Source organism: Arabidopsis thaliana, assembly GCF_000001735.4.
Source record: "Arabidopsis thaliana chromosome 1 sequence".
Lineage (NCBI taxonomy): Eukaryota > Viridiplantae > Streptophyta > Magnoliopsida > Brassicales > Brassicaceae > Arabidopsis > Arabidopsis thaliana.
The window spans coordinates 7065358-7082623 of NC_003070.9; the positions used below are offsets into that span (position 1 = coordinate 7065358).

Below are 17266 nucleotides of genomic sequence, written 5' to 3' on the forward strand. Positions count from 1 at the left end.
CCAGCAGGCCGAAGCCCGGCCTGGTCAGGATGTGAGTTCAGCTGCGTAGAAAAGGGGGGCACTCTTGGGAATTCACCTTGCGTACCCTACTATACGGACGGGTATAAATAAGGAATAGAAAGTCTCGGGAGAAGGGACGTTTTTCGGGACCTGGAGAAAGGATAGCACAAGTCAGCTCGCCCAGATCAGCCAGTTCGCCCGGAAGAGCCAGCTCATCGATACAAGTCAGCTCGTCGAGAGAAGTCTGCTCGTCAAGATCATCCAGCTCGCCCAGAAGAGCCAGCTCATCGATACAAGTCAGCTCGTCGAGAGAAGTCTGCTCGTCGAAGATCAGCCAGCTCGCCCAGAAGAGCCAGCTCACTAGAACCACCAGCTCGAAACGGCATCACCTCGTAGCGCCCTCAACTACGCTCTCAGTTCGCAATAAGCCTTTCAGCCCGTCGATTGCCCAGCTTCAAGTTCAGCTCGTGGATTAGAGATTGATTCTTCACCTTCCCCAGAGACTCACCCGTACTTGTTTAATTCGTGCATTAACAGTTGGCGCGCCAGGTAGGGGGATAGCTCGGAGATATCTATCCAACAAACCACGAACTCACAACGGAGATGACAACAGGCGGACCTTCAGGAGCGCTCGACGCAAACGCCTCCAGCTCGGGAGGTAGGGCAGCGGCACCAGCCCCAGGACGGATCCACATCTCAACATCCATCCCGGCTCCATCACTCCCATCTACCCCGGAAGGACAAATGGCAGGGGCCAACGTAGAAACCCCCCCGCTGCCGGGTTCCAGCTCGCAAACTCCCCTAGCCGAGCAGAACCCGCCAGTTCGTCGGAATACGGACCAGGAGGAACGACGCGTTACTGACGGAACCTATGTCGGGCCCGGAGGACTACTCCAGAACATCCTCGACCACTTAAGTCGACAGGAGGCCAGAACGGAAGCACGATTCGCCACCCTAGCCGCTGCACAAGCACATTCGATGGACGAAATCAATCGTCTACAAACCAGCCGAACTTCAGTCCATAGGCCAGTGTTTGAAAGCATCGAGCATCGTCCTCAAGTCCGTATCGCCGGTCCCACCAACGATGTCGCAAGAGACGCAGAAGTCGCCGACCTCAGACGCACTATATCTGAAATGAGCTCCAAGATCCACCGCGCAACAAGCACGGCGCCCGAGCTCGACCGCGTTCTGGAGGAGACTCAGCAAACCCCCTTTACTCGACGAATAACTAACGTCTCGATCAGAGGAGCCCAAAAAATCAAGCTGGAAAGTTACAACGGTAGAAACGACCCGAAAGAGTTCCTAACATCGTTCAACGTCGCCATAAACCGGGCCGAGCTCACGATCGACAACTTTGATGCCGGGAGGTGTCAAATATTCATCGAACATCTGACCGGACCAGCTCACAACTGGTTTTCACGTCTAAAACCCAATTCCATCGACAGCTTCCATCAGCTCACCTCGTCCTTCCTCAAACATTACGCGCCTCTAATTGAAAATCAAACATCGAACGCCGACCTATGGTCCATCTCTCAGGGAGCTAAAGAATCACTTCGATCTTTCGTTGATCGTTTCAAACTGGTAGTCACAAATATCACTGTGCCCGACGAAGCTGCAATAGTTGCGCTACGAAATGCAGTATGGTACGACTCCAGATTCCGGGATGACATAACATTACACGCTCCGAGCACCCTAGAGGACGCCCTGCATCGGGCATCCAGGTTCATCGAACTTGAAGAGGAGAAGCTCATTCTGGCAAGAAAACACAACTCGACCAAAACCCCCGCATGTAAAGACGCAGTGGTTATTAAGGTCGGACCTGACGACTCAAACGAGCCGCGACAGCACCTCGATCGCAATCCCAGTGCGGGCCGAAAACCAACTTCATTCTTAGTAAGCACCGAAACTCCCGACGCTAAACCTTGGAACAAATATATTCGCGACGCCGATTCCCCAGCAGCAGGGCCGATGTACTGCGAATACCACAAAAGCAGAGCGCATTCGACCGAGAATTGCCGTTTCCTGCAGGGCCTCCTGATGGCCAAGTATAAGAGCGGCGGAATAACAATCGAATGCGACCGACCCCCGATAAATAACAAAAATCAACGACGTAACGAAACTACGGCCCGACAATATTTGAACGATCAAACCAAACCACCGACCCCAGCAGAACAAGGGATAATTACCTCGGCTGACGATCCGGCAGCCAAAAGACAGCGAAACGGAAAGGCTATCGCCGCGGAACCAGTCGTGGTTAGACAAGTTCACGTGATAATGGGGGGACTCCAGAATTGCAGCGATTCAGTGCGCTCAATTAAGCAATACCGAAAGAAAGCCGAGATGGTGGTAGCTTGGCCCTCATCCACAAGCACGACAAGAAATCCGAACCAAAGCGCTCCGATCTCATTCACCGACGTCGACCTAGAAGGTTTGGATACCCCGCACAACGACCCGCTCGTTGTCGAGTTGATCATAAGCGATAGCAGAGTAACAAGGGTTCTGATTGACACCGGGAGCTCGGTAGACTTGATTTTCAAAGATGTTTTAACCGCGATGAACATAACGGATCGTCAGATTAAGCCAGTCTCAAAACCTCTCGCCGGTTTCGATGGAGATTTCGTCATGACAATAGGCACGATTAAACTACCAATCTTTGTCGGAGGATTAATCGCCTGGGTGAAGTTCGTCGTGATTGGCAAACCAGCGGTCTACAACGTTATCCTCGGCACCCCCTGGATTCACCAAATGCAAGCCATCCCGTCCACTTATCATCAGTGCGTTAAGTTCCCAACGCACAACGGCATCTTCACTCTCCGAGGTAACCAACAGGTCGCTAGAACGTGCTTCCTCATTGAGCACAAAAATCGAACCGCCAAGAAATTATAGCAGTTAACCGCTCCAGCGCCGAAGGAAGCCAAGACCCCGAGTAGGTCTTACGAGGAGTCCGAGTTGTGCCGCACCGAGATGGTAAACATAGATGAGTCCGACCCGACAAGGTGCGTTGGTGTTGGGGCAGAGATTTCACCATCAATTCGGCTCGAACTCATTGCACTACTTAAACGAAATTCCAAAACCTTCGCATGGAGCATCGAAGATATGAAGGGAATCGACCCGGCAATCACCGCACACGAACTTAACGTAGATCCAACTTTCAAGCCGGTAAAACAGAAACGAAGGAAACTCGGCCCGGAGCGTGCACGAGCAGTAAATGAAGAGGTGGAAAAACTCCTTAAGGCGGGGCAAATCATCGAGGTGAAATACCCTGAATGGCTAGCAAATCCCGTCGTCGTCAAAAAGAAGAACGGAAAGTGGCGCGTCTGTGTCGATTATACCGACCTCAACAAAGCCTGCCCAAAGGATAGTTATCCACTACCGCACATCGACCGGCTCGTCGAAGCAACTTCAGGGAATGGTCTCCTCTCCTTCATGGACGCTTTCTCAGGCTACAACCAGATCCTGATGCACAAGGACGATCAAGAAAAGACATCATTCGTTACCGACCGCGGCACGTATTGTTACAAGGTGATGTCCTTCGGGCTTAAAAACGCCGGGGCAACATACCAGCGGTTCGTCAATAAAATGTTAGCCGACCAGATCGGGAGAACCGTCGAGGTGTACATCGACGACATGCTCGTAAAGTCATTGAAGCCCGAAGACCATGTCGAGCATCTGAGCAAATGCTTCGACGTCCTCAATACATACGGAATGAAGCTAAATCCAACCAAGTGCACCTTCGGAGTAACATCGGGAGAGTTTCTTGGGTATGTCGTCACTAAAAGAGGAATAGAAGCAAACCCAAAACAAATTCGCGCTATCCTCGAACTACCATCACCGCGGAACGCCCGAGAAGTGCAAAGGCTCACAGGACGAATTGCCGCCCTCAATCGATTCATCTCACGATCAACGGACAAGTGCCTACCATTCTACAACCTGCTCAAGCGCCGGGCCCAATTCGATTGGGATAAGGATAGCGAGGAAGCTTTCGAAAAGCTAAAGGACTACCTTTCCACACCACCGATCCTGGTAAAGCCCGAAGTCGGCGAAACTTTGTATCTCTATATCGCAGTATCGGATCACGCAGTAAGTAGCGTACTAGTACGAGAAGACCGAGGCGAGCAAAGGCCGATCTTCTATACGAGCAAATCACTAGTCGAAGCCGAAACACGATACCCGGTAATAGAAAAAGCCGCGCTGGCAGTCGTCACGTCGGCACGAAAACTGCGACCATACTTCCAATCACATACAATAGCCGTCCTGACCGATCAACCTCTAAGAGTCGCCCTACACAGCCCAAGTCAGTCAGGACGGATGACAAAGTGGGCTGTGGAGTTAAGCGAATACGACATCGATTTTCGACCACGCCCCGCAATGAAATCACAGGTCCTGGCTGACTTCCTCATCGAACTACCGTTACAGTCAGCAGAACGTGCGGTCAGTGGAAACCGCGGTGAAGAGTGGAGTCTGTACGTGGACGGTTCATCTTCAGCTCGCGGATCGGGGATAGGAATTCGCCTCGTCTCCCCAACCGCCGAGGTGCTAGAACAGTCCTTTCGTCTCCGATTCGTCGCAACAAACAACGTGGCCGAGTACGAGGTCCTAATTGCCGGGCTCCGCCTCGCCGCGGGGATGCAGATAACCACGATCCACGCATTCACCGACTCGCAACTCATCGCCGGGCAGCTCAGTGGGGAGTACGAAGCAAAGAACGAGAAAATGGACGCCTATCTCAAGATCGTCCAACTGATGACGAAAGATTTCGAAAACTTTAAACTCTCAAAAATTCCCCGAGGTGACAACGCACCGGCAGATGCGCTCGCCGCCTTAGCGTTAACTTCCGACTCCGACTTGCGACGAATCATCCCGGTGGAAAGTATTGATAAACCAAGTATCGATTCGACCGACGCCGTGGAAATCGTAAATACCATCCGAAGCTCGAACGCCCCCGACCCAGCGGATCCGACCGATTGGCGAGTAGAAATTCGCGATTACCTCTCCGATGGAACATTGCCAAGTGATAAGTGGACAGCGCGGCGTCTACGAATCAAAGCGGCCAAGTATACCCTCATGAAGGAGCATCTCCTTAAGGTCAGCGCGTTCGGAGCAATGCTGAACTGCCTCCACGGAACCGAGATCAATGAAATAATGAAGGAAACTCACGAAGGAGCAGCCGGAAACCACTCCGGAGGACGAGCTCTCGCACTTAAGCTCAAAAAGTTAGGATTTTACTGGCCAACAATGATTTCTGACTGCAAGACCTTCACGGCCAAGTGTGAACAATGTCAAAGACACGCGCCCACCATCCATCAACCCACGGAACTGCTACGAGCCGGAGTCGCACCATACCCCTTTATGCGATGGGCAATGGACATCGTCGGCCCGATGCCTGCTTCACGACAGAAACGGTTCATCCTTGTAATGACCGATTACTTCACGAAGTGGGTCGAAGCCGAATCATACGCGACGATCCGAGCCAATGATGTCCAAAACTTTGTCTGGAAATTCATCATCTGCCGGCACGGTCTCCCTTATGAAATCATAACCGATAACGGTTCGCAGTTCATCTCGCTGTCTTTCGAAAATTTCTGCGCCAGCTGGAAAATACGACTCAATAAGTCCACGCCACGGTACCCACAGGGGAATGGCCAGGCCGAGGCCACAAACAAGACAATTCTCTCCGGTCTGAAGAAAAGACTAGACGAAAAGAAAGGAGCTTGGGCAGACGAGCTGGATGGTGTCCTATGGTCCTACCGAACGACGCCCCGAAGTGCAACGGATCAAACTCCATTCGCACACGCATACGGAATGGAGGCCATGGCCCCTGCCGAGGTAGGATACTCCAGTCTTCGAAGATCCATGATGGTGAAAAACCCCGAACTCAACGACAGAATGATGCTCGATCGACTCGACGACCTGGAAGAAATACGGAACGCCGCCCTCTGCCGCATTCAGAACTACCAACTCGCCGCCGCCAAACACTATAACCAAAAGGTCCACAATCGCCACTTCGACGTCGGAGATCTCGTTCTCCGGAAAGTTTTCGAAAATACAGCCGAGATCAACGCCGGCAAACTGGGAGCGAACTGGGAAGGATCATACCAAGTATCGAAAATCGTCCGACCCGGAGACTACGAACTCCTAACAATGAGCGGCACCGCGGTGCCTCGCACCTGGAACTCAATGCACCTGAAGAGATACTATTACTAAAAAAAAAAAAAAAAAAAAAAAAAAACAAAAAAAAACCGAGGTGCGGTTGAACCACCTCATCACTTTGTAAATGTGAACTACGATCGGCTTGATCCCTGCAAAGGGTACGTAGGCAGCCTCGTTTGACGGGGCGCAGCTGTAATATTAATAAAATTCTATCTGTTGTTCATCTCGAGACTTACCTAAAGTAGAGCGAACTTTCACATCATTGCCTTGGCCCGGCAACTGATCGATAAACACCTCCGAGTTCGCCCGGGCTTGATAAAACAACCCGGGAAAAAGCTTACTCGCGAAGGTTTAAAAGCCGAGCTCAACGCTTGCAAAACGCGAAACCTATTCCAAAGTCGCCCGGGACCGATGTCAATCGTCCCGACGATCTAAGGAACTTGCAAAATCGAACATTATTCCACTTCGGCAAATCTAGCTGAGCAATACGCAAGCAATACGAAACGCACGAAACAAAAAAAAAAAAACGATCCGAAATACTTAATAAAATAAAAGCCAACAGGAGTGGCATAGGTTCGAAACAAAAGCCGACAGAAGCGGCACAAATCCAAATAAAAGCCAACAGAAGTGGCTAAAGAAAAACGATCCAAAAACAAGAGCATTATTCAGGAGAGGATGAAGACTTCACTCCGGCACCGGGGCAGCAGCCGGGTCGTCAGGAAGTGGCCCGGGAGTCTCCGGCTTCCGCTGGCTAGCATCCTCAACCGAAGTCTCCTCATCTTTTTCTGCCTCGGTCTCAGAATGACCTCCGCTAGCCGATGGTTCGAAATGTTCCTCCTCGAGAACCTTCTCGAAAAGGGTCCAGACGTCAAAGTCATCCTTCTCGATCTCGGTGATCTCAAAGCCCTCCACCTCGGCCTTGAGGGCATCCCGATCCGCAATCAAACGTGGCATCAGCTCGGTAGATTTGATCTCGATCTCCCCAGCCTCAACCAGCTCATCCAAAAGAGCGACGTTCCCACAGACTTGGTTGTAATCGAGGAATTTGGGGTTGATCTTCAGCTTGTCATCGAGATGGGCCTTCACTCGATTCATGCGAGCTTGAAAGAGGTCAGCAACATGAATCAAGGCTTTACTCGTCTGATTCTCCGCGTACTTCTCACGACGGGACCGAAGCCTCTTCTTCTCGGACTTCAGCCGATCCTCCAGCTCGACCGTTTTCTCCCTCTCCTTCTCCAGATCCAGGGTGCAACGATCCCTCTCCTCACCCATAACGGTTCGCTGGTAAGCCAACGTCGCTACCTCACTCTTAAGGTGCGCGGCCTCTTTGCTCGCCGACTCCAACTTCTTCAGGAGCTCGTCGTTCTTCTTCTTCTCAGCACTCAACTCCCCACGAAGATCCTGCGAGCCCAGCACTTCCATGTTGCGGAAACGACGCTCGTACAGATAAGCCAGACGGTTCATCGAGCCAACAGCCTAACAAAGCGAGAAAAGAGGGAAAAAGTCAAGGAAGCATCTCGGCCAAAATAAAAAAAAAAAAAAAAAACATTACATACATCGAGCGTCTTCCTCGCAACGTCGGTAAAGGCCTTCATCTCCTTTAATTCCTTGACCTCGGGAAAAGGAATCGGCCCGTAGCTGATTTTGCGAAAAAGATCGCACAAGACTCCGCGTCGCAGGTTATCGGAACTTCACGACCCGAGTAGTAATGCTCCCAGCGGTAGTCGGGCTGCTTCGAAACCCTTGCGTCAGAACGGATCTCCTCAATGGCCCCCGAGGATCGCCTACGATGGGGGTCGTTGGCGGGACCAGGATGAACAATCAAAGTGTTGCATCCCGGTGGAACATCAGAGCGAGCAGAACCTTCCAGCTGCTTTCCCTGCCGAGCCGTAGCCAGCTCCTTCTCCCGAGTCTCCTTGGAGCGATCAACAGACGACCCCGGGTTCACGACGCTACGCCCCTGATGACCTCTCGGAGGCTCGGATCGGGCAGTGCGCCTCTCTTCCTCAACTGAACGCGCAGCCCGATCCTCCCCGCTCGGAAGGTGATCCTTCTCCTGAGATTCCTTCAGTGCTGATGTCTTCTGACGTTTGTAGCGAGATGAGTAACTCCCGACCTCTTCGGTATTCATCTTCATCTTCCTTTTCGCTAAAGAGAAGGAAAACGCATAAGGAAGGTGGCACGGACGAATAATCACCTCGGACGAAAGCGCGTACCTGGAGTTTTTCTAGCTTTCTTCGGCTTGTGTAAGGATAAGCGTTCCTTCTCTTCGCCCGTCGGCCAAACGTATGGGCTAACAGCGCGAATCTTCAGAAGATCTTCTTTGAGCTCCTCGGGGAACGGGTCAAGAATCTTTAAACGACGAACTGAAAGAGAAGGAAAAGTCCTATCAGAAACGAGAAAAGCAACAAAAAAGAAAATACTTTCGACATCTGAAATCAAACTACCGGGCGTCATCCGCCATTCAGATAAATCCACCATCTCGTGATCTCCGACCGACTCTTTGGTCACTTTGACAAAGAAGTATTCAAAGCACCAGTCATTAGTTTTGCTCTTCACCCCGGTAATAATCTTTGGCTTCGTCGCTGACTGCGCGTAATAAAATCCGGGCCGAGCACTACCAATCCTCTTGAGGTTGATAACTTCCTCATAATGGGAACGCCGAACTTCGACTCCGCACTGCTCGGCCAAGCGAATCAATCCAACAGCATAACGAATTGCCGCGACGGTCAGCTGAGAAAGTGCCATCTTTCTCCTGGCGACGAATCCAAGCAAGAATATCGGGATGGGAAACGACAAGCCGCACTCAGTGAGAAACTTCTCGTAGACGCACATATAACCCTCCGGAGTCGTCCAAGGACGCTCGTGCGTTTCCGGGACCCGAGCCACTAAACCACGCGGTGCGTTACAAAAGCGAAGCGCGGTACTCATGGAAGAAGCCGACGTCTTGGTTGGTCCCAGATAGTCAGCCGAGCCGGGCTTAGGGCCGGATACACCAGGAAATACACCAATCTCATCAGAAACTGTCATCTCCTTAACATCGTCCCCAAAACCTCCCCCAACCGCAGATCGAGGTTCGAAGATCGCGATCTCCTCAGAAGCTATGGCTTCCTTGAAATCCTCATCACCAATTTCCTCATCTGTAAGCCGGGGTTTGAAAGTGGTGGTCGCCGCAGCACCTGTTTCAGCCCGGTCAACTAGAGGAGAAGAAATGCGGCGCCGTAGCTCGGCCACAACAGAAGTTCGCGAAGACGACCCAGAGGAAGAATATCCCGCCTCGACAAGATCGTCATCAAGAGATTCGGCTCGAAAACGGTCGGCTCCAGAACGCTCTGAAGAACCGTCCGGGGTGCGAGATCGACGATGGTCGGAGAGAGAACTGATGGAAATATCTGACGACGGCATTACAAATTACGAGCTCAAAATAGAGAAGGGGAAGAAGAAAGTACCTTTGGCTGCGAAGAATCCTGAGAAAACTAAGCGTGTTTCTCGCATTTATAGAGGCGAGAAAATGACCTAGGAAATCATTGTGCCGCCGAGTAGGCGCAATGATTACCTACGCACCGCTTCAGCTTCCGAATCCGCAAGAAACCAAGTGCACGAATCAGAAGGCACGTTGGATCCACGCGCTGCATCGAAAAGGACGAAGCCACAGGCGCGTCAGTTTCGCTGATCTGTTAAATCCGACGTCCGCAACCGAACATCGGATTGGGGGACAACTGTTGATACATCAATTGGGCCTCAGTGATCAACCGGCCCATTTCAAGGAATAACGACCCAGCCCGACCATCACTTTAGAACTCGAGCCGGCCCAGCAGGCCGAAGCCCAGCCTGGTCAGGATGTGAGTTCAGCTGCGTAGAAAAGGGGGGCACTCTCGGGAATTCACCTTGCGTACCCTACTATACGGACGGGTATAAATAAGGAATAGAAAGTCTCGGGAGAAGGGACGTTTTTCGGGACCTGGAGAAAGGATAGCACAAGTCAGCTCGCCCGGAAGAGCCAGCTCATCGATACAAGTCAGCTCGTCGAGAGAAGTCTGCTCGTCGAAGATCAGCCAGCTCGCCCAGAAGAGCCAGCTCACTAGAACCACCAGCTCGAAACGGCATCGCCTCGTAGCGCCCTCAACTACGCTCTCAGTTCGCAATAAGCCTTTCAGCCCGTCGATTGCCCAGCTTCAAGTTCAGCTCGTGGATTAGAGATTGATTCTTCACCTTCCCCAGAGACTCACCCGTACTTGTTTAATTCGTGCATTAACACAACCGTTCACACCTCCTTGAGAAGTGATCTCACGGTGCGGATGAAACCCGTTTACTTGGACCGCACTCTCCATTGGTTGAGAAACGATGGGAGCATCATATTGTAGCTTCAGATGACCAACGCATCCCCTATTTAACTGCGGTTATGAGACTCATTGATACAACCAAGTAAACTGTCTCATGCTTTACTTAATTTGGGTCATGTCCTGATTTACAGGAATGTTCGTTTCCAACTTGCTTTTCTAATTAGCCCTTTATCAAAAAAAAACTTGCTTTTCTAATTTCAACGTCATGGTTTATGTAATTCAATTCCAAAATCAGCTCTAAGAAGCTCTTAGTCAATGATACATCAGTATCAAAAACATATATATGGAAGTTGAATGTAATGGAGATATAACTCAAGTAGAAACTGGTGTTAAACGGCTAATCAACCAAAAACTGAGAATGAAAATGGAAAAATAGATAACATTCAAAGCGGAAAGAATGAAATGTTCTATAACTGTAGATTGCTGGAGTCATATGACTGTGTCGTCTCACTGCTGTGGCCAAGTAGTCAGTTCAATGATCACAATGACAGCAATTGGTGCTTCTTGAATCATCTCGCTCACTTGCTCTGCTCTCACTACTTGATACCATGAATCAGTCAAAGAAACATTCACAAATGCTTCAAAATAAAGTGTCATCTACTTCAACAAGATGGTAACTATCTAAACATAAGACAGATTGATGAAGCGGCTGATAGATATTCGTTCGTGGCGAAGATGGGTGGATGCTTCATGGATCGACTAGAATCTACACGAAGAGATTAGCTATGGCTTAGGGCATTATAGTAGAGGGGCATTTTTATAAAAAAGTTTAAGTCTTTTATGTTTTAAAAAAAACAATTATAGGCATTTTCTATATATTTACATTTGTTAAGCTTTTAGCATTCACTACTTTCATTATAGGCTTTAATCTCTTTAAATTAATAAAATGTCTTGTTAATGAATTTAGTTTAGTAAAATTTTAGATTTAAGAAAAATAAAACTTTAAACTCTAAGACTTTGATTACAAAATAAAATAAAAATCGAAAACTTTTTAATGTAAGGTGTTTGAACTTTGAATACAAAAGAAAAAACTTTGTTTTGATTAATTAAATAAATGAGTTAGCTTTGCTATTCATTAAGATAACTATGGTTGAAATGTTCGATTATATAAATTTAATGAATGGTTTTGCAAGTAAAAATCTAAATAGAGCTATATTTAAAGAATATAATTTTGTTTTTTTCCTTTTTTTCTTACAAAATGCTTATAAAATAAATAAAAAATGTTCTATAAAGTTTAAGCATAATTTTAATATATTATTATTATCTGCAATTATACAAAAAGATAGAGGACATAAATGTTTTATTTGCATAGGGCATTCTTACATGGCGAACCGGTCGTATGACTTATTGTTAGGCGGCGTTGATCCACACATCGGCTCTGAATTTTACCCAATTGACTTCTTGGAGGTTTGTTTCATATGTTTTTCATTATTATTCAAACATCTTTGAATATCTTTATTTGATCATAAGTGGGATCGCGTTGTTTGATTGCAGAGCAATATGACTCCACTGAACTTTGCCAACTACGTGGCGGCACACAGAAAAGAAGTGTTCGAATTGTTTGCCTTTAGCCTTATAGTCGCAGAGAAGCTTCCAAGTACTTGTTTGTACTTTATTTTGGTGAATGTAGCCACTAACCAGTATCCTCGTGAATATTTGCTTTCATTTAATAGTCAGTGTTCGTTTTTCAATTATTTGTATTGTAAAATATATGAACTAACGCTTAAAACTTTAAACTGAAAATATTTGAGTTAATATCTATTAACCGTCTTACTTTTCTTCTTTGTTACAAAAAAAAATGATAAATAATATAATTGGATCACATCTGATCAAAGTAGATACTAAAAAATACCCTGGAACTTTCAATTTCTTCTAGTATTTGAGTCATCGAGATCATGATTAAATTAAGCAAATAAATTAATGCCAAAAAAAAAAGTAGATGAGGACGGTTGAATATTTGATTTTGATTTATTTATATCAAACATACTGTTCTTAGACTAAGGCTCCGAATGATGACTGCGTTTTGCAGTGCGGGAGAAGTAAAGTGCGGTTTAAATAGTAACAAAAATACATAGATACATATGTATACGTAGAAATTTTGATACTGTTATATCACTGTTGCGGTGCAGTTTTAGGTGCGGTTTTAGTCACCATTCAGACCCTAAATGTAATGTGACCAATGAAAATAGGTCTTCCTGAATAAACAAGGTCAAACTCACCGATGGTTTAGAATTTACTCAAAATAGTCCATTTAAGTTGATCTTTTCATCGTTTTCTATTCCACTTTAGTTTCGCCTATTACTTGATTGCCCGAGGTTATATTTATTTTTGTGAACCCTGCTCGAGCAATTTCAAGCATCCAGTCAAAAACTGTTAAAGGTTTGTAAAAAGCACTGACACGACATCGTATTTTCTGTAACGACTCCGGACTCTAGCTAGTTCATGCATTCTAAAAACAAAAGCAAGAACATTGAAATTGCAAAAAGACAAGAACATTTGTGGAAATAAAATCAAGAACGTAGAAATTTAGAAAAGGCAACAACACATAGAAATTAAGAAAAAGTAGTACTACATTTATCATAACAACTATAACAAGAATGCCAGGACATGAAGAGGTTGTTTGTTTCGAAACTCTCTACCGCTGGTTAAAAACTATCAGAATCAGTATCAAACGGATCACCAAAGTTACAAGTTAAAAAAAAAAATTAAAATAAATTGGAGCCTTAATGTAGTGATCGAAACCCAAAACCCCTCTGGTATTTTTGGTAATTTTCCATGAAAGTGATCAAGTTTTGCGCATGAATATTATGCAAATCTTCAACTTGTATCACTAGAAATTTATTTTGCTCTTTTTATATTGTTTTGGCTAGGCTAAGTCTCAAAAATGATTCCACATGTATATCTAAGTGATCATTTTACAAATGAGAAATATGAAAACAAACCCGGCCACTAGTCTTGGATTACCCAAGCTGAAACCCAGCAATTGATGGACTCAAGTCTTACATTTAGAAACCAGAAACAAAACACATGGCAAATTCAGTGTTATTTGATTAATAACTTTTGATATAATTAATAAAGTATTTATTACCAATCCATATATTTTTTAGAAACAAAACTAATAAAGTTATGACAAAAATGAAACGGAAATGAAGGCTACAAAATTAAACAAGGAAGAACATCGGGCATTTACTTGGCAATTCATGGGTCGCCCATTTTCACATCAGTCACATCTAGTTGTATTATCTCCGCTCTGCACCCTAAAATTGATCCCATGCTGCAACCAAAATGAAATAAACTCTCTTTTGTTAATATGCTATTGCACAGATCCTGTATATTTTTGTCTACAATATTGAAGGGAGCTCCTTTTATTATACCTGGGAGTGGTACGACCAAGATCTCCATGAACAAACTCTTTGATGTATGTTCCAGCCTGCATTATTGAAAATTTAAAACTTGCCCATCTTTCAAGAATGATAATGAGGTGAGTTAGAAGTTGTAGCAACCTGGGTGCACAGATGCAATAGAAAGTAGTGAGAGTGTCCTTTTATCTTTTCAACTTTCATCCTGAATATTGGAACCACAAACACTGACTCTTACTAAACAGAAGAAAGCTTCAAGGTAAGTAAAATGTGAAACTCACGATAGATTATCACTAACCAATGTATAATCTTTTCACGGTCCAGTGGACTTCGTCGGTGAAGCACTCTTACTGGTGTCTTCTGCAAGATTTTCTGCAGTGAAATAGTATAGAACAAGAACGTTACTTTGCATTAAAATTAAAACCAAGTTTCAGGACAGACAATGGGATTGTCCCTATTCTTAAAAAATCATAAAAGAAAGAAACGACTCACCAATTCTTTCAGGCAAGAAATTGAGTTGAAGTCTTTCTCTTCAAGTGGACGAGAAATCCATACAAGTGCAACATACTGCTTCTGCAGTACATAAAAAAAGCATTGCACTGGTTGGTTCAATCAATTTTTATTACATTTCTAACGTAAGTCTTTGTTGGTTCAATATTCCAATAGGATTTAACAATGCTGACCTGCTTCTCCGCTTCTCCCTCGCGCATCATTGCCCAACACTGACTTCCGATACATTTAAGGTCTTTTACTCCGACCTGTAGCCAAAATACTGCTTGTAAGATTGCAACAAGGCACACATAATCAATTGATACAACATTTGTGTTCAATTAATGATGCCTTACTAGTTTTTTCTCTGACTTGTTTATCTTTTCTTCAACTTCCTTCAATGATTGTTCAGACGGTAACTGGCGAGAATTCTGAACCTCGATCAAGAAAGGTCTACCTGAACCCAACATTCGTACCTGAATACAGCTCTTTTATATTATAAGCATAAACTTATCGAATATGAATATAACGTCCGAAAAGGGTAATTTCTCACATCAATATCTTCTCTGCCAGCAGCATGGAACTTGTAGGAATCCCCAAGGCATGCTGGAAGAATGTTTCCACCAAGTATCTCCTGAAATATATACAAAAATCTATTGAAGTCAATGTTATCTATAGGAATAGTGTAAAAAAGTCCAGATGACCACTAAGAGACTGCTACCTCAACAGACGCTTCCCCCATTCTTTCATCATCAATAATCCATCGTGATTGACTAACATTTCTGGAGTACTGCAAAGATAAGATCGAACCATCAATTGAAATTGATCCTCGATAAGAGGTTAAAGATCTGCTCGGTCATCTGCGAATTCATTTGTTACCAAACTACAGTTTACACAGAAATGAAGGTTACAAATACAATACACTGCCCCAAGAACATGAAAACAGTGACTTACTTTGAAGTACCTCCCACTAAAAAAGATAGGCATCCTGTTGCAATGAACTGAAAAGATGCATGGTTCATACACCTGGTGATATAAGAAAAATGTCGAGAACATGAGTTTCAGTTAGTCAAATAATGATAACCAGGACAAAGAAAGTTCTACAAATATATATATATATATATATATGTGGGTTAAATATGCAAACATATACCTTTTCAAATGAATTCTCGGAAATACAGTTTGATCCATTCTCTGCGTCTGCATATACATAAAATACAATTAACAGATAGCATTTCGAAACTCTGAAATTTGATCTGCGGGATCTAATGTATTATCTCAATAAAATGTGTAAGAAAATGATGTAGATGGGCACAAGATCCGGGAAGTGTATAAACTGTCATAAGGAGCAACATAGACCAGGCAGGGATAGACAGGGACCATGAACTTAGAATATATGCACTTTAAAAGAAGTATGACATCTATGCGAGATACGGAAGTAGCGTAGATAAAGAGGTCGGCTTAATTGCATATTATCGCCTTGAAGTGTCAAAGAAGAGTGAAAACTCAAAGAGCCTTCAGATGTAACCAAGGAAGAATTTCATAAATGAAGGTCAAATTTTCTTTCATCAACGAACTCCTTCAACATCACAAGTATAGGTGATATTTCAAGCAATTATAGATGCACCATGTCATAAATGATTTATGAATCAGGAGTTCAAGAAAAAGATTCAACCGAGTCCTAAGTGATTGTAGAGTCTCGACATACCTGTTTTCCTCCTCTTACTTTCATGCGTTGTTTCAGAAGCACCCTGAGCCTCGTCTGATGCTTTAGTGTATGTCAAACGGATGTGAAAAGAGCTTGAATCTGATTCAGCGCCCTGCCAAAACAGAGAAGAAACGCAAAGACTTTTAGTATCTGGAAACAGATTTTGCAGGTTATAACATCCATTTGTATAAGATACTAAGCAATAGAAGCAAAGGTGAAAACCTAAGCAACAACTCAACAATTTTCCAAAACAGAAACACTTTCAAGCAAATCACCGACTCACCAACGATGCTTTAAGTTGATCCAAGAGTAGAACTTTCAAGGCATCCTTTACAGAAATTTTATCGCGCTGCAGCCAAACTTCGGTGCTGTACTTTCCTTTAAGGTATGACCTATTAAGGTAGATACATTAACACTAGAGCAGAACCAAAACAAAACTGATAAAAAGGAAAAAATCTTTAGTTGATGCAAGCGAAGAAGCTTACAAGAGTGCACGTTCATTCTCCATGATAGTTGATGGCACAGAGACTTCAAGACCAAAGCTATCGAACTCATGACGATCCTGCTTCACCAAGTCCGTTATCCTTGCAACGTAATCACTACTAGAATCCGATTTCACCAGCTCTTTTTTGACATCGGAAAAAACGAACTGCAATATACCTAAACAAACAATGCAGATTGTGGAACAGCTAGATTCCGATGCACTAGTTTCATCATCACCGGATTTGAGCCAGCTGCGCAGAGTTGAAGTCGAGACTGATGAAATATCGGAATCAAAAGCCTCGACGGATACCAATCGGAAAATACATCTCTCACAGACCTAACAGAGTGGAGACACACGGACTTAATTAAATTACAGAAGAAAAATCGAATTCTCAAAGAGATTGAAGCGGAGAATATGTCAGATACATAAACCCTAAGAACGTGAGAGTAAGAGATAAGAAAACGAACCCCGAGAGAGAGAAGATCTTTCACAGCACCGGTATGCAGAGATCGAGCTGTTTCGTATACGCGCCGTGTCTTGGAGTTACCATGACTTACTAGGCCGTTGGGCAAGCCGGCTGATTCGACGGCGACGGGTTCTTTTTCGCCGGACATCTGTTTTGAATAATTGGAGGAAAGCGGCTTCTATCAAATTAGTAGCAATCAATGCAGTGAGCTTGTTAAGTTTTTGACTTTTTTTTCTCGTGCCAAAAAAGGCTAATGAAGCTGCACAT

At 45.1% G+C, this 17266-nt stretch overlaps 3 protein-coding genes and 1 pseudogene across 5 annotated transcripts; 2 read left to right on the top strand and 2 right to left on the bottom strand.

Moving 5' to 3' along the window:
• Positions 1 to 136: 136 nt before the first annotated feature.
• AT1G20390 lies at positions 137 to 6204 on the top strand (annotated as a pseudogene; the record flags this gene model as incomplete). The annotated part of the gene is made up of 1 exon: positions 137 to 6204.
• Positions 6205 to 6834: 630 nt separating this feature from the next.
• AT1G20400 (hypothetical protein (DUF1204)) lies at positions 6835 to 11262 on the bottom strand (the record flags this gene model as incomplete). Its single annotated transcript, NM_101891.2, has 8 exons — positions 10380 to 11262; positions 10038 to 10271; positions 9715 to 9824; positions 8598 to 9529; positions 8367 to 8516; positions 7841 to 8298; positions 7707 to 7763; positions 6835 to 7626 (listed from the first exon to the last, which is right to left on the bottom strand). Exons 1-8 carry the CDS (start codon positions 10479 to 10481, stop codon positions 6835 to 6837), a joined length of 2835 nt encoding a protein of 944 aa, NP_173465.1. The 5' UTR covers positions 10482 to 11262.
• A 496-nt stretch (positions 11263 to 11758) lies between these two features.
• AT1G20405 (uncharacterized protein) lies at positions 11759 to 12249 on the top strand. Its single transcript, NM_001123847.2, has 2 exons — positions 11759 to 11900; positions 11988 to 12249. Exons 1-2 carry the CDS (start codon positions 11817 to 11819, stop codon positions 12231 to 12233), a joined length of 330 nt encoding a protein of 109 aa, NP_001117319.1. The 5' UTR covers positions 11759 to 11816; the 3' UTR covers positions 12234 to 12249.
• A 1197-nt stretch (positions 12250 to 13446) lies between these two features.
• On the bottom strand, positions 13447 to 17209 carry AT1G20410 (Pseudouridine synthase family protein). Of its 2 annotated transcripts, NM_001332445.1 has the most exons (16): positions 17001 to 17209; positions 16710 to 16869; positions 16535 to 16611; positions 16333 to 16441; positions 16050 to 16161; positions 15495 to 15541; positions 15296 to 15367; positions 15063 to 15131; positions 14895 to 14975; positions 14698 to 14817; positions 14536 to 14610; positions 14345 to 14425; positions 14151 to 14224; positions 13997 to 14057; positions 13868 to 13923; positions 13541 to 13767 (listed from the first exon to the last, which is right to left on the bottom strand). In NM_001332445.1, exons 3-16 carry the CDS (start codon positions 16555 to 16557, stop codon positions 13692 to 13694), a joined length of 1056 nt encoding a protein of 351 aa, NP_001322439.1. In that variant the 5' UTR covers positions 16558 to 16611; positions 16710 to 16869; positions 17001 to 17209; the 3' UTR covers positions 13541 to 13691. The 2 variants fall into 2 exon arrangements, with proteins under 2 accessions (NP_173466.2, NP_001322439.1); NM_101892.4 differs by having other exon boundaries at positions 13447 to 13767; positions 16535 to 16869; positions 17001 to 17200.
• Positions 17210 to 17266: the final 57 nt, after the last annotated feature.